This window comes from Canis lupus, chromosome 9 (genome assembly GCF_048164855.1).
Source record: "Canis lupus baileyi chromosome 9, mCanLup2.hap1, whole genome shotgun sequence".
Taxonomy (NCBI): Eukaryota; Metazoa; Chordata; class Mammalia; order Carnivora; family Canidae; genus Canis; species Canis lupus.
In genome coordinates this window covers 75,123,504-75,150,942 of record NC_132846.1, presented here as the reverse complement: position 1 = coordinate 75,150,942, position 27,439 = coordinate 75,123,504, and the positions used below count along the sequence as shown (strand labels likewise).

The 27,439-nt window shown below is 41.2% G+C and overlaps 1 gene segment (V, D, J or C); it reads left to right on the top strand.

Moving 5' to 3' along the window:
* The first annotated feature begins 11,375 nt into the window (after window positions 1-11,375).
* LOC140639590 (immunoglobulin heavy variable 3-23-like) lies at window positions 11,376-12,025 on the top strand. The segment is given in 2 exon segments: window positions 11,376-11,551; window positions 11,655-12,025. Coding segments are annotated over 2 exon segments (402 nt in total).
* The last annotated feature ends 15,414 nt before the right edge of the window (window positions 12,026-27,439 follow it).

The following is a 27,439-nucleotide window of genomic DNA, read 5'->3' as shown; positions in this document are numbered from 1 at the left end:
AAGTCATAGATGTCTTTTATGAGATTGAAGAATATTCCCTCTATCCTCCACTTAAAGAGTTTTAATCAGGAACATATGCTGGGAAGGGCAAGATGGCGGAAGATTTGGGTCCCCAAGTCACCTGTCCCCACCATATAACCTAGATAACCTTCAATCATCCTGAAAATCTATGAATTCGGCCTGAGATTTAAAGAGAGAACAGGTGGAATGCTACAGGAGAAGACATCACGCTACTATAAAGGTAGGAAGATGAGGGGGAAAAAGAATTAAAGAAACAAAGGGCATCCAAGGGGGAGAGGCCCTGCGAGGAACCGGGATAAGGCTGGGGCGAGTGCCCCCAGGACAGGAAAGCCCCGTCCCAGAGAAGCAGGAACTTCATCAATGTTCCCGGGCAGAAAGGCACTTGCAGGGAGTTAGAGCAGGACCCCAGGAGGGCGGGGATGCTGTCAGGCTCCTGGGAACACTAACAGAGCAACTGCGCACTGGGGAGAGTGCACCGAGCACCCTAAAGGGCTACCGCATGCACGCATTGACCCCGGAGCAGCTCACAGGGGCTCGGGCAGCGGCTCTGCACAGAGAGGGCTGCGCAGCCCCGGGAGCAGCTCAGAGGGGCTCAGTTGGTGGCTCCGTGGAGGGGGCTGCCTGGTAGGGAGAACGAATCAAACAGCACAGGCCCGGCAGCACAGGGCGCCGGGGGACAGCCCAGGATCCGACCTACCCATGGGACAGGAAGAGACCAGGAGGGCCCAGGACAGCAAGGACGCTCCTGCCCCAAGCTGAACAGATCAGCAGCCCTGCCTCTGGAGCCTCCAGGCCCCTGCAGGCAGAGAGCTCCATAGTTACTGCGTGAGCTGAATCCAGGGCTCCAGAGCTGGCCGCTGCCACTGCGGTTGTTCCTTCTGGGGCCTCATGGGGTAAACAACACTCACTGAGCCCTGCACCAGGCAGGGGGCAGAGGAGCTCCTTCAAGTGCTAACACCTGAAAATCAGCACAACCGGCCCCTCCCTCAAAAGACCAGCTAGATGGACAAGTTCCAGGGGAAGTCAACGGACTTAAAGTATACAGAATCAGAAGATACTCCCTCATGAGTGGGGTTTTTTTGTTGTTGTTTTGTTTTGTTTTGTTTTTTTGTTTTTTTGCTTTTTGCTGGGGGCATCACAATGCCTGATTTCAGATTGTACTACAAACTGTGGTCATCAAGACAGTGTGGTACTGGCACAAAAACAGACACATAGATCAATGGAACAGAACAGAGAACCCAGAAATGGACCCTGAACTTTATGGTCAACTAATATTCGATAAAGGAGGAAAGACTATCCATTGGAAGAAAGACACTCTCTTCAATAAATGGTGCTGGGAAAATTGGACATCTACATGCGGAAGAATGAAACTAGACCACACAAAGATAAACTCAAAATGGATGCAAGATCTAAATGTGGGGCAATATTCCATCAGAATCCTAGAGGAGAACACAGGCAAAATCCTTTTTGAACTCAGCCACAGTAACTTCTTGCAAGATACATTCATGAAGGCAAAAGAAACAAGAGCAAAAATGAACTATTAGGACTTCATCAAAATAAGAAGCTTTAGCACAGCAAATGATACAGGCAACAAAACTCAAAGACAACCTACAGAATGGGAGAAGATATTTGCAAATGACGTATCAGATAAAGGGAAGAACTATAAAGAACTTCTTAAACTCAACACCAAAGAAATAAACAATCCAATCATGAAATGGGCAAAAGCCATTAAGAGAAGTCTCACAGAGGAAGACATCGACATGGCCAACCAGCACATGAGAAAATGCGCTGCATCACTTGCCGTCAGGGAAATACAAATCAGACCACAATGAGATACCACCTCACACCAGTGAGAATGGGGCAAATTAACAAGGCAGGAAACAACAAATGTTGGAGAGGATGCGGAGAAAAGGGAACCCTCTTACACTGTTGGTGGGAATGTGAACTGGTGCAGCCACTCTGGAAAACTGTGTGGAGGTTCATCAAAGAGTCAAAAATAGACCTGCCCTACGACCCAGCAATTGCACTGTTGGGGATTTACCCCAAAGATACAGATGCAATGAAATGCCGGGACACCTGCACCTGATGTTTATAGCAGCAATGTCCACAATAGCCAAACTGTGGAAGGAGCCTCAGTGTCCATCGAAAGATGAATGGATAAAGATGTGGTTTATGTTAGAATGGAATATGACTCAGCCATTAGAAACGACAAATACCCACCATTTGCTTCAATGTGGATGGAACTGGAGGGTATTATGCTGAGTGAAGTAAGTCAGTCGGAGAAGGACAAACGTTATATGTTCTCATTCATTTGGGGAATATAAATAATAGTGAAAGGGAATAGAAGAGAAGGGAGAAGAAATTAGTGGAAAGTATCAGAAAGGGATACAGAACATAAGGACTCCTAACTCTGGGAAATGAACTAGGGGTGGTGGAAGGGGAAGAGGGCGAGGGGTGGGGGTGAATGCTTGACGGGCACTCAGGGGGGCACTTGATTGGATGTGCACTGGGTGTTATTCTGTATGTTGGTAAATTGAACAGCAATAAAAATAAATGTATTATAAAAAATAAATAAATAAATTAATTAATTAATTCATAATAAAATTAAAAATAAAATAATAATAATAAAAAAGAATGGAATCTAAGACTGGAGCTGACTATATAGTCAGAGGACATGCAAATAAGGCCCTCCCTACACTGATTAAACCAGCCCAGCGCCAACCCTAAGCCTGGATAGGAGCTCTAGCAACAGGATCCCCAGGTGGCCCCATTCAATGCTCACGACACAGCACAGAAAAACCAGTATGGAGTATGTGCTCCGCTGGGTTTTCCTTGTCACTATTTTAAAATGTAATTCATGGTGAAGAAGGAACTTTGATTCTGTGATTGGAGGTGAGTGAGCGAAAGAGGGGTTGTCGGACAATTTCCTGACCAGGATGTCTTGTGTCTGCAGGTGTCCAGGGTGAGGTGCAGCTGGTGGAGCCTGGGGGAGACCTGGTGAAGCCTGGGGGGTCCCTGAGACTCTCCTGTGTGGCCTCTGGATTCACCTTCAGTAGCTACAGCATGCAATGGGTCCGTCAGGCTCCTGGGAAGGGGGTGCAGTGGGTCACATACATTAACAGAGGTGGAAGTAGCACAAGCTTCACAGATGCTGTGAAGGGCATGAGCTGGTTTCGCCAGGCTCCAGGGAAGGGGCTGCAATGGGTTACATGGATTGGGTATGATGGAAGTAGCACATACTACACAGACACTGTAAAGGGCCGATTCATCATCTCCATAGACAATGCCAAGAACACGCTGTATCTGCAGATGAACAGCCTGAGAGCCGAGGACATAGCCCTGTATTACTGTGCGAGGGACACAGTGAGGGGACCTCAGTGTGAACCCAGACACAAACGTCCCTGTAGAAGGGGATCAGGACCACCAGGGGGTGCACACTCCTAACCACTTCTGTCTTGAAGGCCCAGGAGCAAGTGCAGATGCAGGTGCTGGGCAGGTTTCTTGTCAGGGTCTGGACTTCCTCTCCATGGAGCAGTTTCCCCCAGGGAGCCCCTCTGAACACTTGATTACGTGCTTACCTCTTCTGTCTCTTAGAGACTTAGAAATTCAAGTATAGCAGTTGCACTTACTTGTACTTAACTTTTCCTGACCCAAAATACTAATCAATTACAAATAACTCCATTCACATCATCTGAACATTTTCATGAGTCCCAGTGATACTCACTGTAGATCACAGGACCCCAAGCTAACATGCTGTCTTGCACATCACAGTACAGAGGAATCTCCAGTCAACACAATATAAAATAGACATTCTACCAAAATATTAATAATGTCTGGGGAGTGAGAGATAATCCCAGTATGACATGGTAGGGAGGTGGACTCAGAGGTAACTCACACACACACACACAATCACGAGAGTATAACCATTCTACACCTTCACTTTCATGTCTGATGAGAACCAGGCAGGCCTCTCATCACGTCATAAATGCCTGGGTGGTGCCAAGGAATGACACTGGCTCAGGGTGTGATTTGTGGGTCAGTGGTGGGGACAGGGTCCTGCTCTATGGTATATGGGGAGTAAGTGGGGCCTTAGAGGAGCACTTAGGTCAGGAGGTGCAGCCTCATTATGGGATCAGGGCACTTATACACCAGGACTGGGAAACCTCCCTGCACACTGGCCCCATGTGAGGGGATGGAGAAAGGACAGGGTAGGACTTGAGTGCTCTCCAGACACCACATCAGCCTGCACCTGGACCTCAGACGTCCCAGATTCCAGATCTGTGAGAATGAGTGTCTGTTGTTTGATCCACCCAGTCCATGTACGATGTTCCAGTAGTGAGGACAGGATAAATCATTTTTTTCTTTGTTTAAATTGAATTTACCATTATTTACTACACACACAGTTCCTATCACATCATGTGCCCTCCTAAACGCCCATCACCCAGTTGCCCCATCCCCAAACTCTCCCTTCCACCAACTCTCAGGCTTTTTTCCCCTGAGTTAAGTGTCTCTCATGATTTGTCTTCCTCTGTAGTATTACTCCACTAAGTTTCGCTCCTTCCCTTATGGTCTCTTTCAATATTTCCTATATTCCACATATGGGTGAGACCATATCATTGCCTTTTTGTGATTGATTTATTTCTCTCAATATAATACCTCCAGTTCCATTCATTTTGAAGGAAATGTTATTTCATTATATTCATCAATTCTGACAGCTGTATAATATCCCAAAATACATATAAACCACATCTTTATTTTGTATTTTTTATTTGAGTTCCATTTGGCAACATATAGCATAACACCCAGGGCTCATCCCGCCAAGTGCCCCCCTCAGTGTCCATCACCCAGTCACCCTAACCCCCTCCCACACTTCCACTACCCCTTGTTTCTTTCCCAGAGTTAGGAGTCTCTCATGTTCTGTCATTGTCTCTGATATTCCACACTCATTTTCTCTCCTTTCCTCTTTATTCACTTTCACCATTTTTTATATTCCTCGTTTTAATGAAAGCATGTAATATCTGATGGCTGTGTAATATCCCACTTTATATATAGATCACATCAATCCATTCATCTGTCAATGGACACAGAGGCTCCTTCCACATCTTATTTATCACTCTTCTGTAGAAGGGCATCCTGATTTCTCCCATAGTTTGGCTATTGTGGACATTGCTGCAGTGAACATTGATGTACAGGGGTCATTTCATTCATTAAATCTGTGTCTTTTGGGTAAATACCCTCTAGTGCAATGTCTGCATCCAAGCATGGCATTTTCTCACTTTTTCAGGACATTCTTTTCTGTTTTCTGGAGTGGCTGAACAAGCCTACCTTTGCACCAAACGTGAAAGATAAAGTTCCACTTTCTCAAAATCTTCGCTTGTATTTATTGTTTCTGGCCTTGTTACTTTATCCATTCTGAGTTGTATAAGTGGGATCTTAGTCTAGTTTTCATTTGTATTTCCCTGATGCCAAGTCATGTGGTTCATTTTTCTCATCTGCTGGTTGGCCATTTGTCAGTCTTCTTTGGAGAAAAGCCTGTTCATGTATTCTCCCCATTTCTTGACAGGATTCATTGTTTTGTTGGGTGCTGAATTTGGTAAGGAAATATCTTGTCCTATTCTGTAGGTTGCCTTTCATTTTGTCGCCTGTTGCATTGTTGTACAGATTCTATCTTGAGGAAGTCCTAATAGTTTATTTTTCCCTTTGTTTCCTATGCCTTTTTTTATAATAAATTTATTTTTATTGGTGTTCACTTTGCCAACATACAGCATAACACCCAGTGCTCATCCCCTCAAGTGCCCCCCTCACTGCCTGTCACCCATTCACCCCCACACCCCGCTCTCCTCCCCTTCCATCACCCCTTATCACTGGATGAACATTTCGTGCCCCATGTCCCCATGTCCCCATTTCAATCCCACCTGCATCTGTGACTCTCCCTTTATACATGAGATCAGTTTCCCTTTAGGATTTCCTCAATGGAACCCTCGAGGGACCTACACAACTTATTTATCTCTTATCATTTTATTTAAATGCAATCATTTTTGTCATGGAATTTGCAATAACCAGGTAACATGACCTGGTTATGTCAATATCTAACAGCTCTACCATCCTATTTCATAGTCTACGTGTGAACTTACATGATAGTGAAGCTATTTCAGGCAAGTTAAGTTCACTCATAGTCAGCAAGGCAGGGGAGAAGCTCTGAATGCCCAGAAACAGGGCAGTGGTTGGCTTTGACGATTTCATCAACATTTATACAAATATCAGATTCCCCAGACATGAACACTCAGAAAATAAGTGTGAGAGGATGGAGCAAGTGATCACAGTTCATCTTGTAGTGTGCAGCTCCTGGACCTGAGCTGGAGTTACATGGATGTCTAAATGCACAGTGAGTTGGCAATAGATTTTTATCATTTGCTCTTGGTTTTGTTTCCTCTGTGAATGCTCACTCCCCACCTTGTTGAGGCTTGTTTTGGGGTTTTGTGACTCTCTTCCTGGTTGCACTGGAGAGCCATTCTGAACATGGCCTCCTACCTCTAGCCTGGGATTGAATGTTCTCACCCCTGATTCTTCAGGGAACTCTCATAGGAGCCATCAAGCACTTTCTGTCCTCAGTCGACATCTGAATCTTGTGTTCACCGTACCTGTCTCTGAGCTGGTTTATCTCAGGCAGCATTATACTGTTAGTTTAGGAGGGATAAGAAAAATAAAAATATATGCTATACAAAGGAAAATGTTCATTCTGACACCAGTTTATTATATCCCAAACTCTACTTGAATGAGATCATTCTGCATCAGGTAATCTCATCAAAGCGATTACAGAAGATCACAGATTTAACTGCAGTGGAACACAGTGAATGGTTTGTTAGAGAATTACAAATAGAACTGCATTACCTGAAACCTTCTGAAATTCAGCTAAATTCTAAATTAAGCAAAATCATGCAATCCCCAATACATGCGGAATCCACTATTCTAAGGAACCCTGCCACTCTGTCGTTCAGGTGTTTCAGAGGGGCAGTAAATCCTGTGGAGAGGAGCACAGGCCAAGAATCTGGGGTTAGACCCACCTGAAAATGTGCACAAGGACACCTTAGAAACCCTCTACAATGTAAGGGGTAAGTTCACAACACTGTATGGGGAAACGTGACACCTACAAACCAAGAGTTATATGCAAATACAATCACAAAGTAGCACGTGGACACAAAGTCTGAAGTCTGGAATATTACATAATAAAAACCATAGTTTTCCAAAGAAGTAAATATGAACATACAAAGGCAGTAACATCTCTGGTCAAAAGAGTTCCACATGGGATCCCTGGGTGGCGCAGCGGTTTGGCGCCTGCCTTTGGCCCAGGGCACGATCCTGGAAACCCGGGATCGAATCCCACGTCGGGCTCCCGGTGCATGGAGCCTGCTTCTCCCTCTGCCTCTGCCTCTGTCTCTCTCTCTCTCTCTCTCTCTGTATGACTATCATAAATAAAAAAAAAAAAAGAGTTCCACAGAAATGAGCCCAAGCTGAGAATATACTGAGAGGACATGTATATAAGGGACCCTCTCTATTGAATAAAACATCCCGAACCTGATTCTGCATCTGGGGGAGGAGCCCTGCTCCAGGAACAACAGGTGACCAATTCAGTGATCAGGACAAAACACAACTCACCACGGAGTCTGTGTTCATCTGGGTTTTCCTTGACACTATTTTTAAATATATATATTTTTTATTTTCTATTTGAGTCAATTTGCCAACATAAAGCATATCAACCAGTGCTCATCACATCAACAGAAGAATGAGCATTTTTAAGAACTGACAGAAAATCTACCATAATATATGTTTAATCTTTTTAAAAATGTCTCTATGATTTTGATATTTTCATCTAATTTTGTTAGAAAGAGAGAAATTATACCTCAAAAGTTCATAAACATTGGGATATAGGGTATTGAGGTTGAATATGTTTGATTTAAACATTTTATCCCCAACTGGGAGCAGATATTAATTATGACTCCACTGTGGTAACATGTGGGTTGAAATTGAAACCACACCTGCCTTTCCTAATTCATCAATGCCCGCATCTCACTTTCAGCCTGTCCGGTACCCATCATCCCATGACATCCCAGTTTGGGGACTTCCTGCACTGATGGAAAAGGCCTGTTAATACGGGGTGCTGCTGCATACTCAGAAAGCATGAACAAGTGTCTACTGGCATTCATTTGAAGCTACTATTCCTCTACAGGGAATAGGTCAGAGCTCGAAAATTCATGTTTACTCTGTACTGTTCCCCTGACTTTCATCTCCTGATACAAAAAAAGGGATTCCTTTTTCTAATTAAATATTTTTAATTTAAAATCTAGTTCTATACACTATGAATCTCTAAAGTTTCCCTGGAGCTTTCCTATGACCCAGCAATTGCACTACTGGGATTTACTACAAAGATACAAATACAGTGAAAGACCACGACACCTGCACCTCGATGTTTATAGCAACAAAGTCCAGAGTGGCCAAACTGTGGAAGGAGCCTCGGTGTCCATTGAAAGATGAAGGATAAAGAAGATGTGGTCTATATATACAATGCAATATTACTCAGTCATTAGAAATGAAAAACACCCACCATTTGCTTTGAGGTAATTGGAACTGGAGGGTATTATGCTGAGTGAAGTAAGTCAGTCGCAGAAGAACAAACATATGGTATCATTCATTCAGGGAATATAAAAAGTAGTAAATGGGAGTAAAGGGGAAAGGAGATAAAATGAGTGGGAACTGTCAGAGAGGTCGACAGAACATGAGAGACTCCTAACTCTGGGAAAGGAACTCTGGGAAGGAACTCTGGGAAGGCATAGTTGTAAGGGAGGTCAGCAGAGGTAGGGGTGACTGGGTGACGGTTACTGAGGGGTCACTTGACGGGATAAGCACTGGGTGTTATACTATATGTTGGCAAAACGAACTCCAATAAAAAATATAATTAAGAAAAAAAATTTTAAAAAAACAAATGAAACTTCAGATAATGAGGAATAATCCTAACCAAAGAGAGAAGGACCTATAGTCTAAAAATTCTAAAATACATATGAAAGACATTAGAGAAGACAGAAATATATGGAAAACAGTCTATTCTCATGGATTGGAAAAATAAATATTCATATAATGTCTAAGCCACCAACAACAATCTATGCATTCGATATGAACCCTATCAAAACACCACCAACATTTCTCTAGCGAATGGAACAAGCCTAAAATTTGTAAATAAACAGAAAAGATTCTGACTAGGCAAAAGAATGTTGAAACAAAAAACAAATCAGGGCAGCTTGGGTGGATCAGCGTTTTAGCACTGCCTTTTCGTCCAGGGCGTGATCCTGGAGACCTGGGAACGAGTCCCATGACAGGCACCCTGCTTGGTGCCTGCTGCTCCCTCTGCCTGTGTCTCTGTCATTCTCTCAGTCTCTCTGTGTCTCTAGTGAGTACATAAATAAAAACTTAAAAAAAAAAAGCGAAAGCCATCACAATTCCGGATTTCAAAGTTGTGATCGTCCAAACAGTATAATAGTGTCACTAAAACAGGCACATGGTCAATGGAATAGAATAAAGAACCCATAAATGGACATACAGCTCTATGGTCAACTTATCTTCAACAAAGTACAAAAGACTATCGATGGGAAAAAGGACAGCCTCTTCAACAAGTGGTGTTGGGAACATTGGACAGCTGCAAGTAGAAGAATGAACCTGGGCCACATTCTTACATTCCACACAAAGATAAACTCAGAGTAGATGAAAGACCTAAATGTGAGGCAAGAAACCATCAAAATCAAGGAGATTTTGTGACCTCAGCCACAACAGGTTCTTGTACTCGAATCTCCAAAGGAAAGGGAAACAAAAGTAAAAGTGAACTCTATGGACTACATCAAGGAAGGAGCTGTCATACAGCTGTGGAAACACTCAACATAATTAAAAGGCCTAACAAATTGGAAAAGATTGGGATGCCTGTGTAGCTTGAGCATCTGTCTTTGGCTCAGGGAGTCCTAGAGCTCTGGGACTGAGATCAGCATTGGGTTCAGTGTGGGGAGCCCACTTCTCCTTCTGCCCATCTCTGAATCTCTCTCCCCATCTCTGATGAATAAATAAATAACATCTTCCAAAAGAATAAAAACAATGGGAGAAGAGAATTGCAAATCTATCTCCAGATAAAGGCTTGTTTCCAAAATCGAAAAATAAATTACCAAACTAAACAACCACAAAGTGAAAACTACAGTCAGAAATGGGCAGAAGACATAAAGATTCACCTTGTCCTGATTGGAATTGTAGACTGTCACTTTATATTAGGTAGGTCATCCACATACAAAATGAAATTTATTGTCTCCTCTAGGTCTGCCTTATATCAACTGCATGATTAAAACAGACAATGCATCCTGAAGAGAAGAAGAAAATGCTTTCTGCCACAGACTGGAAGACCTACCAGTAAACGTGGCAAGAAAACTACATAAAAAAGGTGATAAACTGGAAAGAAAATAATTAGTTTTCTTATGACGATGTATTAATAGAGTCAATGAGTAAAAACGCCAGATAAAAACTGGAAGAAATAACTCGTGAGCTCAGCAAAAAATCAGTATATAAAATCAGCAAATAAAATAGCCAAACTGTGGAAGGAGCCTCGGTGTCCAACGAAAGATGAATGGATAAAGAAGATGTGGTTTATGTATACAATGGAATATTACTCAGCTATTAGAAATGACAAATACCCACCATTTGCTTCAACGTGGATGGAACTGGAGGGTATTATGCTGAGTGAAGTAAGTCAGTCGGAGAAGGACAAACATTATATGTTCTCATTCATTTGGGGAATATAAATAATAGTGAAAGGGAATATAAGGGAAGGGAGAAGAAATGTGTGGGAAATATCAGAAAGGGAGACAGAACGTAAAGACTGCTAACTCTGGGAAACGAACTAGGGGTGGTAGAAGGGGAGGAGGGCGGGGGGTCGGAGTGAATGGGTGACGGGCACTGGGTGTTATTCTGTATGTTAGTAAATTGAACACCAATAAAAAAAAATAAAATAAAATAAAATAAAGATATATTCCTACATAATAACAACAAATTACATATACAAGATTAACAAAATAATCCAATTTACACTAGCACCTAAAATAAATATGTAGAATTAAAATTTACTAACAAGATGAAATATCTCCAGAAAATGACCTATATTGATGTGTCTTTTGAAATGCACCCAGAAATTAATAAATAACTGTGCTTAGAACTGCATATAGTTAGAGGGCCATCTACACAAATTGCTATAGAATTGTGGTGCAATACATGTGTTGGCTTTAAATACACGAATGTAAGTCTGGAGCTGGTTACATAGTCAGAGGACATGCAAATAGGGCCCACCCTCCACTGATTAATCCAGGCTAGTCCTGACCCTGCAGCTGGGAGAGGAGCCCCAGCCCCAGGATCCCAAGGTGACCTGATTCACTGATCAGGACACAACAGAGACAAACCACCATGGAGTGTGTGCTTGGCTGGGTTTTCCTTGTCGCTATTTTAAAAGGTTATTCATAGAGAAGCAGAGACCTTGTGTCTGTGAGTGTAAGTGAGTGAGAGAAACTGGGGATGTGGGACAGTTGTTTGACCAGGATGTCTTGTGTCTGCAGGTGTCCAGGGAGAGGTACAGCTAGTGAAGTCTGGGGGAGACCTCGTGAAGCCTGGGGGGTCCCTGAGACTCTCCTGTGTGGCCTCGGGATTCACCTTCAGTAGCTACTACATGAGCTGGATCCGCCAGGCTCCTGAGAAGGGGCTGCAGTGGGTCGCAGATATTAGTGATAGTGGAGGTAGCACAGGTTACGCAGACGCTGTGAAGGGCCGGTTCACCATCTCCAGAGACAACGCCAAGAACACGCTGTATCTTCAGATGAACAGCCTGAGAGCCGAGGACACAGCCGTGTATTACTGTGCGAAGGACACAGTGAGTCGAACTCAGTGTGAGCCCAGACACAAACCTCTCTGTTAAGGGGATTAGGACCACCAGGGGGTGCACACTCCTCACCACTTCTGTCTTGAAGGCCCAGGAGAAGGTGCAGATGGAAGTTCTGGGCAGGTTTCCTGTCAGGATCTGGCATTCCTCTCCAAGGAGCAGATTTCCCCAGGGAGTTATCTATGCAGATGATATGTGCATACCTATTCAGTCTCTGATTTAGACACATCTGTTTTTTATATGAAAACAGCTATTATGCCATGCGAAAAAGACAGCGATTCTTTTTTTATCAATAGATTTCACAGTAATTTTATTTTATTTCTTTAATAATAAATTTATTTTTTATTGGTGTTCAATTTGTCAACATACAGAATAATAGTGCTCATCCCGTCAAGTGCCCCCCTCAGTGCCCATCACACATTGACTCCCCACCCCCGCCCTCCTCCCTTTCCACCACCCCTAGTTTGATTCCCAGAGTTAGGAGTCTTTATGTTTTGTCTCCCTTTCTGATATTTCCTACCCATTTCTTCTCCCTTCCCTTCTATTCCCTTTCACTATTGTTTATATTCCCCAAATGAATGAGAACATATAATGTTTGTGCTTCTCCGATTGACTCATTTCACTCAGCATAATACCCTCCAGTTCCATCCACATGGAAGCAAATGGTGGGTGTTTGTCATTTCTAATAGCTGAGTAATAATCCATTGCATACATAAACCACATCTCCTTTATCCATTCATCTTTCGATGGACACCGAGGTTCCTTCTACAGTTTGGCTATTGTGGACATTGCTGCTATAAACATTGGGGTGCAGGCATCCAGACATTTCATTGCATCTGCATCTTTGGGGTAAATCCCCAACAGTGAAATTGCTGGGTTGTAGGGCAGGTTTATTTTTAACTCTTTGAGGAACCTGCACACAGTTTTCCAGAGTGGCTGCTCCATTTCACATTAGATTTCACAGTACTTTTAGTTTACATGATAATAGGTTATAGTAGGCATGTAAAACATAAATTACATAAACTGTTTTTCTAGATTTGTTTATGCAGGTAGAAACGTTGTAATCATCTTATATCTTGAGTACACTGCACACTGTGGCAATCAATAAATATGTGAATTTGATGAGATAGTATAATAGAAAAGATAATTTGGGGGATAGGTAAATGTAATGATTCTAGAAAACGTAGGCTTATGCAACTGGTTTCATAAGAAGGAGTAATACATGCTCTATTTATTTGGAATAAAAATGCTAGGACAGTGAATAACTGTATAATTTAGCATAATGGTGACATTGTATTAATTTGCCTGCTATAATAAATTTTTTATACAGTAGTATGATTTGCACTGGTACTATAATATTGAGTAATCTATAGCCCTTATTGAAATTTCACCAGTTTTCCAAATAGTTTTGTTTTCCTGCCCAGGATCCAAACTAGGATCCGCAATTGCATTTAGTTGCTGTTTTCTTTTTTTCTGCTAACCTATGGCAGCTATTTAAGTCTTTCTTTGTCCTTCATGGCCTTGAAACATTTCATGAGTACTGGTCAGTTGTTCTAAGAATGCCTCTCACTTTGGGTTTATGTGACCCTTTTGGCATGATTAGATTAAGGTTTTGTATTTCTTGGGGATATCACAGCCAAAATGTGGAAGGAGCTTCAGTGTCCATCAAAAGATGAATGGATAAGGAAGATATGGTATAGGTATACAAGGGAATATTATTCAGCCATTAGAAATGACAAATATGGGGATCCCTGGGTGGCTCAGCAGTTTGGCACCTATCTTTGGCCCAGGGCATGGTCCTGGATTCCCGGAATGAGTCCCACGTCGGGCTCCTCACATGGATCCTGCTTCTCTCTCCTGTGTCTCTGCCTCTCTCTATCATAAATAAATAAATAATTTTTAAAGAAAATTTTAAAAAAGTGACAAATACCCACCATTTGCTTCAACGTGGATGGAACTGGAGGGTATTATGCTGAGTGAAATAAGTCAATTGGAGAAGGACAAACATTATATGGTCTCATTCATTTGGGGGATATAAAAAATACTGAAAGGGAATAAAGGGGAAAGGAGAGAAAATGAATGGGAAATATCAGAGATGGAGACAGAACATGAGAGGCTCCTAGCTCCAGGAAACAAACAGGGCATGGTGGAAGGGGAGGAGGGTGGGGTTGGGGGTGAATGGGTGATGGGCACTGAGGGGGCACTTGGCGGGATGAGCACTGGGTGTTATTCTGTATGCTGGCAAATTTAACACCATAAAAAATAAATTTATTATTTTCAAAAAAGAATCATAACTAACAATATATATATAAATAAAATAAAATAAAATAAAATAAAGTAAAATAAAATAAAATAAAATAATAAAATAATAAAATAATTGGGTGAACCAGAATATTTATGTAATCTCAGAGCATCTCTCCAAATATAGTTGTTAGTTACAAAGGGAATAATAGTAAATCTACAGTGGAAATACCCAACACACATTACCTTGATCAAGAATATCCTGAGAGAAAAAATATATCGTGTATCCCCTGATATGATACATTGTCAAGAACACAACGTCACTTCTGTGATATTGCTAAGACATAGATTCTTGCAGTTGCTTACTATTTACCCTAAATACCAGTTAATTGCAAATATTTCCATGTACATTACCTAAGCATTTCCCCGATCCACACCTGCAATCATTGTGAATCACATGATCACCCAGCTCAAAGAGAAATTTGGTAGAAGCAGTATAAACTCCATGTTGGATATGAGGCTGCAAATGCATCAAATATCTAAAGCAAAAGAAGACATACCCCTAATGGGGTCAATATCTTGATCCATGCACACAGCATCCATGTCAGTGACAGCCTGGGAAGGAAGCAGTATTCACAGCAGGATGTTCTGTGGATGTGGAGTCTGAACATCAACACACACACACACACACACACACACACACACAAGAGTATGAAAACGTTTTCAGCTTCATCATTGTTTCTGTTAAAAGCGGGGAGGCCTCTCAGCAAGTCAGATATGTTTGGATGGAGCCAGGGAAAGACACTGGCTCAGGGTGTGTGTTGAGGGAAAGTGGTGATGATGAGGTCCTGATCAAGGAGGGGATTATATGGAGTCAGTTTCCCACCAGTACCCACCAGTATCTGGGGAGGGAACTCAAGAGCGCTTGTTGGATTTCCCATGGGTGGGGCAGGAGGAGAAGAGGGAGGATTGGAGATCAAGGAGACAGCAGGTAATACTCAAATATACGGTGTGATGACAAATTCTACTATACAATTATGAAAACTGAGAGAACAAAAGTGGAGGAGGACCTTCCACCTGCAGGGAATAACTCATGGATCCTTCAGGTGCTGATATCAGCTCACTGTGTGAGTCCTCTAACAGCCACATGTTGGAACCTAACGTCCATGTGATGGGAGGAGGAAGTGGGGCCTCAGGGGACCACTTAGGTCAGGAGGTGCATTCTCATTATGGGATCAGGGCCTTTATACACCAGGACTGGGAATGCCTCCTGCCCTTTGGCTGCATGTGAGGCCATCTGTCTGGGTGTATGTCATTCAATTGTTATTATTTTTGCAGTAGTAATGGTTGAGTTTTGTGTTCCATGAAAATCACCTCACTGATGAGTGACAAAGAGAGAAAGCACTTATCACCATGTGACATGGGCTTCAGGCAGGAGTTCTGGCAACCTCCCCAAGGACATAAATGCAGGAATATAATTGTCATGAGTTATATGTCTCCCTACAGTCTATGTAACTCCATTTTGGATGGGATGGGCTGCTGGAAGTCTCGGTGATGAAAACAACCCATTCAAGGATGGAAACTGCTGGATCTGGAGGCAGAAAAGTCTTCTCTCATTTGGCAGGGTCAAAGGGACTGACATGAGAAAACCAAATTGAGCTGGCTCCAGGCAGGAAACTGGAATTGAATTCCTTAATCTTGGAATTTTCTCTAAGTCTTTATCTTCCTCTGTGTGTACAAATGCCAGTTATAGATCCTGCTACAACTATAACAGTTTTATGAAGAAGAGGTCACATAGGGTCCTGGGTCTGGATCTTCAGAGAGTGTCTCTGGTGTGTGCTGTATGCACTGTGATGTACTGTTTTGGTGCCTCTTTCCTTCAGGTCTGGCATCTACACACGCTATCCCTGCCTGAAGTGGGCAGTGTGTGGTCCTTGGGAAGAATGTGATGAGTTTTAACTGGGTGTGCTCTGCTCAGCTCGTTAAATGAGCCATGAAACCACCTCCACTAGAACTGGGGCCCTGCAGAATTCTCTGGTCAGGAGATGTGGGTGGGCAGGGGTGCAGCCACTCAGAGAAACCATATGGTGGTGCCTCAAATAGGTAAATGTAGACCTCCCCTGTGATCCAGCAACTGCCCTACTGGGTATTTACACTAAGATTACAAAAGTGCTGATTCAAAGGGATACACGCACCTCAATGTTTACAGCAGCATTATCTACATTAGGCAAACTATGGAAACAATCCCAGTATCTGTCAACTGATGAATGGATAAAGAACATGTGAGATAGATAGATAGAGCTAGATACATAGGGATTTTACTAATCAATGCAATGGAATTAAATCTAACAATTTGGGATCCCTGGGTGGCGCAGCGGTTTGGCGCCTGCCTTTGGCCCAGGGCGCGATCCTGGAGACCTGGGATCGAATCCCACGTCGGGCTCCCGGTGCATGGAGCCTGCTTCTCCCTCTGCCTGTGTCTCTGCCTCTCTCTCTCTCACTGTGTGCCTATCATAAATAAATAATAAAAAATAATAATAATAAATCTAACAATTTACAAGTATGAGGATGGAAGTAGTATGCATAATGCTAATTGACATGCCAGTGAGAAAAAGAAAATACTGTATACTTCGAGTCATAGTTTGAATTTAAGAAACAGAACAAATGAACAAAGAGATTGATGCAGAGATCAAAAATAGTCCCTTCAATACAGAGATAAAAAATGATAGTTACGAGGTGGGAGGAGAGTGGGGGATGGGTGACCTGTCAGAGGGGGCTTAGGGAGTGCACTTGTCCTGATGAACACTGGGTGATGTATGGAAGTGTGCAATCAGCATGTTGAATACATGAAACAGTTGTTACACTGTATGTGACCTCTACTGCAATTCATTTTTTTGAATGTTCATAGCAGCTTTAGTTGTAACAGCTAAAACTCAGAATCAGCCCATATATCCTTCAGCCAATGAATGGTAAAACCAACAGTTTACATCTACACCATGGGATACAACTCAGCTATGAAAAGAAACAAATTATCGATACACACAACAAATTAGATGAACCTAGAGGGAATTATGCTGAGTGAAAAAAGCAATCCCTAAGGTACATTGTGTATGATTCCAATTTTATAACATTTTTGACATGAAAATGTTATAAAGATTAGTGGTTTCCAACAGTTAGGGAAGTGAGTGGTATTGTGGTGACTGACTATAAGAGGATTGCATGAGGGATACTTTCTATAGAACAGTTCTATGGCTTAGTTGTGGTGCTGAGTACACAAATATACACATGTGTATAATTGAATAATACTTAATTACCACACACGTGCACACACACAGGAGTGTCTACTGCAATTCAAATAAAAATTTAAAAGAAGAACTACAACTGGAAATTTTAAACATTGTCCTCTGTTTCATGCATAATTCAGGCAGTTTTTTCTATTAAACAAAGCTGGTAGTATTTAGAGATTCACTAATTACCACTTATGTGAAAATGAAATTTAATAATCTATTAAAAAATGGAAATTCTGGACTTTATACTCTAACAATTGGTGTAGCGAAATGTAGGATAAAATTAGATTATTGTGCAGCCCGGGTAGCTCAGCAGATTAGCACCGCCTTCACCCCAGGGTGTGATCCTGGAGACCCTGGATCGAGTCCCATATCAGGTTCCCTGCTTGGAGCCTGCTTCTCCCCCTGCCTGTGTCTCTGCCTCTGTGTTTGTGTGTGTGTGTGTGTGTGTGTGTGAGAGAGAGAGAGAGACAGAGACAGAGAGAGAGATGAATAAATAAATAAAATCTTTTTTAAAAAATGTAGATTATTAAGGCTTCTTTTAGTCCAGCTCCTCGCTGGGGCCCCTCCCCTTTAGATGTTTTATTTTTTTTCCATGTTTCTACCTTGGTAGAAGCGCGAACTGTTCTCACTGTAGCATTCCTGCTGTTCTCTCTTTAAATCTCAGGCCAAATTTGTAGGTATTCAGGATGATTTGAAAGTGATCTAGGTAATTTGGTGGGGACAGGTGACTTGGAGACCCTACTCTTCCGTCATCTTGCCCCTCAGAATCTTGTATGACTTGGGAGTAGATGGCTTATTCTTAAATTTTTGCTTTGGAATATGCATGTGCTTTAACTCCTGCCTAATTGTCCTGATGTTATTTGCTACCTACATGAGGGATGAAAAGGATATACCTTGTAAACATTAACATATTATCTGTATCTCTACTAAACTCAATTATATCAATAACCCTGGGAGCTCTTGCAAAGGCCCAGATGATATGTGACCAGCAATACAACTCTGGTTGGTTCCTGAGCCTCTGAGCCGGCAAGGGCTGACCTTCATAACAGGTGTTGTGGAATCAATGAGGTTCTGTTGTAGGTGCTTCAGGGTGACAATTTCCAGTGCATATGCCTAACACTACTGTGCTTTACACTTCAAAAATTTTAAGATTCACTCTGTGTACTATTTCTAAAATAAAAGTAAAGCCGTTTAACTGACAGAAAATCTACCGTATATTTATAAATGTCTTTTTTAAGGTTTCAGAATAATTTTTTAAAGATTTTATTTATTTATTCATGAGAGACACAGAGGTTTCAGAATAATTTTATGATCATTATACATTCAGGAATAAAGAGAAATTTTGCCTCAAAGGACATAGCCAAAGGGATCTAATTAAACAAGTCTCTCTTTTTGCATTTTATAATTTTATTAATAACAGATAAACAACATTGGTTAACTAAAATATAGGGACTATCAGTGTGGTGTCCCATGGGCTAGACATCGATCCAAAGCTGCCCATCCTAGATCATCTGTGTCCACACCTCACGGGCAGCCTATCCAGGCATGGTCTCCCACAACCTGCCTGCGTGGGGTCATCCTGAGCTCCTGGTCCATCCTCGTGCACACAGAGTGCTGCTGGATCTGCAGAAGTCACAGACAAGTGTCAGCTGGCATTCCCATTCACCTCCCTTTCCTCTGTAGGAAACAATACTGAGCTTGGGGATGCCTTTTTACCAGGATCTGTACCCCGGTCTCCACCACCTGACACCACCCATGGATCCCAGCACTGGCTCCTTGGGAGAATTATCAGACCAATGACAATCTCGTTAGTGATTCACAATGAGAATAGTTGGGAATAAGTGTGGAAACCATATCAGATTTTATCTTCAAGGGAAGAAGACCTTCACTTTCACTATCAGAACACAGATCAGAGGTTTATACCAGAGACAAGATCCCAGGAATGACTCCTTCCAGGAGAAGTGGGTTCCCTGAACTTACTGAAAGAGGCTACATTTCCCATCCAATAGAACCTATGGCAATGAAACACTTGGAGAGAAACAACTCAGAGGCTTGATGGTTCCACACAAATGCTAGGGACCTAAAGATTGCTGGTAAGAGACACCCTGTGGATACCCCTGGGTCTAATCACATTCACTGTGAGGATGGTAATGGGTTCTGGCAGACATCCAAGAGCCAAGTTTGTAGGGATGGCTCCCCTCTCCACTGACAGGTGTCCTGCATCATCCCATCAGGCCTGCAGAGAACCAGATGCACACCAGACTCAGGTGCAATGAAAAATTTAGGGACCTTTCCTTGTTTATATGGCAAAGTCTCTCTCTGACTCATGGAGTTTTCCTTCCATCCATGTACACGTATCTGAGTTCAGTTAGACACACAGAACCAGAAAGAGACCTGGAGTTTATAGAGGAAAGTGGTTTCACTTGGTTATGAGGTTTTCCCTGCCCAATTCACAGAGTGAAACCACTAATGGATGTTGAGTCCTCAGTCCCTCGCATCTGGAGACATGAGATGGACAGAAGGTGAATGTCTTTCAATCCCCCAATGTCCAGATCGAAACTCCCCATCATGGTGGTAATATCAAGATCTCTGAAATTATCAACCATGACAATCAGGTGGGCCACAAAGTTATCAACCACAGACTCAACAATGACCTAGATAAATACAGTCCATACTCAGACATGCAAATGTTCACCTTATTCTCACATGGGATTCACAGTGACACACATTGGCATCACCCTAAATGGCAACCCATAACAGTAATGACCCAAGGCCAAATTTTACCTACATATCATAATTTATATCTTCCAAAGTCTAATCATCTAACTCAGGTATGGTGATATTTGGGTACCTACTTTTGGTGTAAATCCTTTTCTAGGAGGTGATAGATCTATGAATCTAACACACACACACACACACATACACACACACAAAACTGGAAACAGGGCTGCCCCGGTGGCCCAGTGGTTTAGTGCCACCTTTAGCTCGAGGTGATCCTGGAGTCCTCGGATCAAGTCTCACATCGAGCTCCCTGCATGGAGCCTGCTTCTTCCTCTGCCTGTGTCTCTGCCTCTCTCTTTCTGCATGTCTATCATGAATAAATAAATAAAATCTTAAAAAAAACTGGAAACACCAAACAAAATGCAAAAGCAAACAAAAAATAAATTAAAAAATAAAATAAAACACAGATCACCTCCTTATGAACACAATTCTCCACAAACATTAAAGAACAGGTGCTGGCATTTTGTTTCAGAGGAGGTAAATTGTAAGTTCAAAAGGCATCACCAACACCAAGCAATGAACATCCATCTGGGCAACATTCCACTAGGATCAAGGCTTGAGAATGTTCTGAATCTCAGACTCCCACTACTGTGCTGTTTTTTTTTAATCTGGTTCAACCCTTCATTTTCTTTGAAGTTGGTACATGTTTGAGGCAGAGCACTTTATCTGCCTGTTTCAGTATCATTTGTGAGTCCAGAAAGCATCTTTCATTTTCTTCTCACTTTTATGGAAGAAAAAGTGCTTCTGTCTCTTAAATATGCTAAGGAATACTTGATACAAGATTCCTGGACACCTCTGAATACAGTAAGGGTATCTGGATATTTGTAAGCCAGGAGCAGAGTGAGGAGGCAAAGATGGGAAATAAGTAAGGGGAGACATTCTCTGAACAGGAGGCTCCATGGTGCTCATGCTGCAAATTTCTCTATGTTGATTGTGGATAAAAGAGAAGGGAGGAAAACAGATCCGTGAATGTCTGCTAGGATCCTGGGATCCAACATGTGGACTTGGACCATCAGAGGACACTCACACTCACCAGAGAACACAAGATTGAGGGATTTCTTAATCCAGGGAAGGAGTTAAACAGTCGTCTCCTCTTAGGGTCTTAGCATCATGCTCTGAAAACTTCTTCCATGATATAAACACTGTGAAGTGTTTCTAGAAGGGATAAGGTTCCTCTTACACTGCTGGTGGGAGTGACATTGGTGTAGACACTGTGAAAACAGTATAGATATTCCTACTACAGTTAAAAATAGAACTACTGTATGACCAAATAGTTGTGGTACAGTGTATTTACCCAAAAAATAAAACACTAATTCAAAGAGAAGTTCACATCCCTATATTTATAGGACCTGTTTGTGCTATAGACAAATAAGGGAAGCAGCCCAACTGTCCACTACTGATGAAAGGATGCAGAGATGCGGGACATACACAAAGAAGAATGAATCCTTGCAATTTGCAGCATAGAGTATAGAACTAGATAGCGTGTAATGTTAACTAAGTCACAACAAGACAAATACCGTATGACTCACTCATATGCAAAATTCAATTAAAAAACACAAATTATCCAAGGGGAAAAATTTATTGAGACAAACCATGAAACATACTCTTCAATATGGAAACATACTGTTGGTTAGTAAAGGGGGAGGTGGGAGGGCCCGAGTGACATAGCAGACCTGGATAAGGGAGAGCACTGGTCCTAGGAGCAGTGGGGGATGGATGGAAGTGTCATCACTATATTGTACACTCAATATCACATGGCGAGTTAACTACACTGGGGAACATGGTAAATGGATGGGGATTGCATTGAATGTGTAGACTGCTCTGCATAGCAGAGGCATCTTAAAAATATTTATTCTTTCATTTCATGGGCATGGTGTATTTTCACTTTCTTTGTGTCTTCTTCAGTTACTTTGGCGAGTGTTCTACACTATTTATTGATGAGCCTGTGTGTTTTCCATTGCACATGCACTCTTGATTCTGGAGGATTAGTTGATCATAGAGTTGATTATCCATTTCTGGCTTCTCTACTCTGTTCCATTCATCTATGTGTTGTTTTGTGCAGGTACCAGGTTGTCTTGATGATAATGACTCAGTAATACAGCTTGACCACCAACATTGTGATGTCCCCCTCCTGAGGTACTTTGATTTATTCAACATATTTCTACTTATACAGCTTTTTAAGAAGTAAACTGAGGAAGACACAACGAGATAGAAAACCATTGCATGTTTATGTATTAGAAGAATAACTATTGTTTGGACACCTGTGTTGCTCAGTGATTGAGTGTCTGCCTTTGGCTCTCGTCAAACTCAAGGTCCTTGGATGGATTCCACAATGGGCTCCCTGTAGAGATCCCGCTTCTCCCTCTCACTATGTCTCTGCATCACTCTAGGTGTGAATAAGAAAGTTATGAAATAATTTCAAAAACAGGAATATTTTTAAAATATATGCTACCCAGAACTTGCTATGCAGTCAATGCAATCCTTATCAAAAGATTATAGACTTTCTTTACAGAGTTAAGACAGACATTCCTAAGTTTTGTAGGCACAGACAAAGATACTAGTGACACATGAATCCAACGCTGATACTCTGGCATTTTCAGGCTGCATTTGTTGTGTAAAGAACCTTTTAAGCTCCCTAAGCCAGTCAAATAAATATTTGTTGGGATTTACTCTTTCTCTGTTTCAAGAGAGGAAAACCATCCTGCAAATCATGGTAGGGAACAGGGCTCAGAAGGCTCTGCAAACAACCCTTGTCATCTGCTCACTCATTCACTGACCAAAACCCAAATCCTGGCCTTAAATATCCACAAACACACCATCGTATTGTCTAAGGGCAGAAGTGCTGCCTGCTGTGGTCATTGTATGGGTTTTGTATTTTACGTAGCTCATGCACCTGGAAAATGAAATGCATCTCCCCTTAGTTATATCTTATGTCTACTGAGCTATTAGATGAGGCAATGAAATCAGAAGAAAAGCAGAGCAATTTTTTCTGCTCCAACGAGGTGAAGAACTACCCAGGGAAAGTTGGCAATAAAAAATTAATCAGTAGAGAGGAAGAAATATTATTCATTTCCATATGACATGATCTGCTACAGGGGCAATGCCTACAAACTCTACAAACGAAGAATCAGCTAAGGATTTCAGGGAAAATTCAGGATATAAAATAAACAAATACAGTTATGATTCCAACACTAACAAAAACTATATAAAATTAACAAAAATATCACTTTACTTGCATCAAAAATAAAAATTTAAAGCTGAGGTTATAGTCAGAGAACATGCAAATAAGGCCCTCCCTCCACTAATTAAAGCACCCCAGCCCAGACTTTGAGCTCGGAGAGGAGCCCCAGCCCCAGTATCCCCGGGTGACCATATTCAGGACACTGTCTTCAATAAATGGTGCTGGGAAAATTGGACAGCCACATGCAGAAGAATGAAACTAGACCATTCTCTTACACCGTACAAAAAGATAAAATCAAAATATATGAAATATCTAAGTGTGAGACAAGATTCCATCAAAATAGTAGAGGAAATACCCCTTTTGAACTTGGCCACAGCAACTTCTTGCAAGATACATCCATGAGGGCAAAGGAAACAAAAGTAAAAATGAATTATTGGAACTTCTTCAAGATAAATAACTTCTGCACAGCAAAAGAAACAGTCAACAGAAGGGAAGATGATATTATCAAATAACATATAAGGCAAAGGGCTTGTATCCAACATGTGTAAATTACTTACCAAACCCAACACCCAAGAAACAAGGAATCCTGTTAAGAAATGAGGAGAAATCTTGAACAGAAATTTCTCCAAATAAGACCTACATATGGCCAACTAGTCCATGAAAAAATTCTCCACATCACTCTCTATCAGATAAAAGCACATCCAAACACAATCAGCTGCTACTTTACACAACAGAGAATGGCGAATATTAATAAGAAATAAAACAACACATGTTCGAGAGGATGTAGAGGAAGGGGAACTCTCTTCCACTGTTGGTGGGAATATTAGCTGGTACAGCCACTCTGGAAAACAGTGTGGAGGTTCCTAAAGGGTTAAAAATAGATCTGCCTAAGACCCAGAAATTGCACTGTCAGGGATTTATCCCAAAGACACAGATGCAGTGAAACAGCAGGATACCTGCACCCAATGTTTATAGCAGCAATGTCCACAATAGCCAAATTCTGGGAGAAGTCACGATGTCTTTTGAGAGACAAATTGATAAACATGATATGGTTTATATATACAAAGGGATATTTCTAAGTCATTAGAAAGGATCAGTAGCTACCATTTCCATCAACATGTTTGTAACTACACAGTATTATGCCAATGAAATAAGTCAGTCCCAGAAGGACAATCATCATACTTTCTCTCATACAACGAAAGGGATCATAAGGGAAGGAGGTAAAATGAGAGGGGATAAATCAGAGAGGAAGACCAAACATGAGAGACTCCTATCCCTGGGAGTCAAACAAAGGAATGGGGAAGGGAAGTGGGTGGTAGGACCTGGTACCTGGGTGACGGGCACTAAGGAGGGCATGTGATGAGATGAGCACTTGGTGTTACTCTATGTTGGAAAATTGAGCTTAAATAAATATGGAATAAATACATGAAAAATAAACTATTAGAGAAAACATTATGAGCAATAACATGCCAACAAATTCAGCAATCAGAGAAAAAATGGATGCCTTCAAGTAAATGTAGAAACAACCCAGTTGGAAACAGGAATGAATAGAAAATATGTAAAGACTCCAAACCAGGGAATGAAAATCAAACATATTTAAAAGTCTTCTAACAATCAAAAGTTCTGGGACAGATGGCTACCCATGGGAATGCAACAAGCATTGAAATAGAATTAATACCTATCCTGAAAATTTTTAAAAAAATAGAAATTAATGGAAACTTCCAAGCTCATTTTCAGAGGGTATCATTGCCTTGACCTCAAAGGAAGACAAAGATCTAACCTAAAATGAGAATTAAAGACTAATATCCTTGATGGATATGGATGCAAAATGTCGCCAAGATCCTAACAAACAGGATCCACCAGTACCTTAATAGGATAATTCGCCATGATGAAATGGGCCTAATTTCTGGTCTGTAAGGGTGGATCAGCATCTGCAAATCCAACAATGGGATTTGGATCATTAATGAAACAAAGGATAAGGACCATTTTATAATCTCAACTCATGCCCAAAATGCTTTTGGCAAGAGCTATTATACTTTCATGTTAAAAATTTCTTGCTGCGTAGAGATAGGGGAACATATTCAACATAAAAGCCATTTACAGAAGACACATGGAGAATGTCTTCCTCAACAGGGAAAAGTTGAGAGCTTTTCCCCTAATCAGAAACAGGACAGGGATGACCTCCATCAACACTGTTCTTTACGATTGTGGTAGAAGGCCTAGCCTCAACCATCAGACAACAAACAGAAGGAAATGTCCTCCAACTCAGCAAAGAAAAAATCAAACTTTCATTCTTCACACGAAAGTTATTTTAAGTTTAAATCCCAAAGATTCGTTGAAAAAATTTCTAGAACTGACACCGGAGTTCAGCAAGATCGGAGCATGTAAAATGAATACAAGGAAGTCAATGGCTTTTCTACATAGTGCAAATGAAATAGAAAAGAAGAAAAAAAAGGACTGGATGCAATTTATAATTGCACCAGAAATCATCAGATAATGAGGGAAAATCCTAACCAAAGAGGGATGGATATATAGTCTAAACATTCCAGAACACTTATGAAAGACAGTATGGAAGATGCAAGTAGATAGGAAATATTTATTCTCATAGATTAGAAGAATAAATATTGAAAAAATAACTATACTACCAAGAGCAAGTTATCCCTTCAAAACCAGGTTTATGAAATATCACCAGCATTTGTTGCAGAGCTTGAGCAAATGATCTAAAAACCTTTAGAGAACCACAAAGACCTCCACTAACCAAAGCAATCCTGAAAAAGTAAAGCAAAGCTGGAGACATCGTGATTCTGGTTGCAAGGTAAATTACAACGTTGTGATCACCAGGATAGTATGGCCCTGGAAAAAATACAGACTTATAGATAAATAGAAAACTTTAAGAACCCAGAAATGGACCCAGAATAGTATGGGCAAAAAATCTTGACAAAGCGGGAAAGAATATCCAATGGAATAAAAGAAAATCTCTTCAATAAATGCCATTGGCAATATTGGAGAGCCACATGCAGAAGAATGAAAGGGGACACTTGTTTTACATCATTCACAAAAATGGACTCAAACTTGATGAAAGACCTAAATGTGAGTCAGGAAACCATCAGAATCCTCAGGAGAACACAGGCAGCACCTTTTCTACCTCAGCTGCAACCACTTCTAGACGTGTCTCCAGAGGCAAGGGAAAACAAAGGAAAATGAACTATGGCGACTTTATCAAGGAAAGAGCATTTTCACAGGAAAGGAATCACTCAAAGTAACTAAAAGGCCACCTAGAGAATGCAAGAAGATATTTGGAAATGTCTTATCAGATTAAAGGCTCGAATTCAAATCTAAAATGAACTTATCAATCTCAACACACACCAAAGATATATATCTCCAATCAGAATTGGGCAGAAGTTGTGAACAGACTTCCTGCCCTTGGTGAGGTCCCGCACCACACCATATATTAGGCAGCTGATACACATGCAAAAAGAAATTCATTTGCTATCCTAAATCTGCTATATATCAGACAAAATATTGAGTAAAGAATCTGACAAATAACAGGGAAAATATTTATGCACCTAAATCTAAGATTACCCTTGAAATTAGGCCAATAATAAAATAAAAGATATTAAAATAAGTCAACAGGAAGTTAAATAATTTGTTTGCATATACATAGTCAATGAGGAAAATTATTTCAAAAAACAATTACAAGTAACTAATGAGCTCAAAGAAAATTCAGGATATAAAATCAGCATAGACAATAAGGTTAAATCCTACACCCTAACAACAAATTTTCTGTATCAAATTTAGAAAACAATCACCTTTATACTGGTACCAAAAATAAATATTTATGATTAAACTTCATTAAGCAGAATAAAAACTGTTTAAAAATGGCCTATACTAATGAAAGACCTTTAAAGAGGAACAGAAATGCAAAGATAAATGCATGGATTAGAACATCATAAATTCACTGTGAAACCAAAA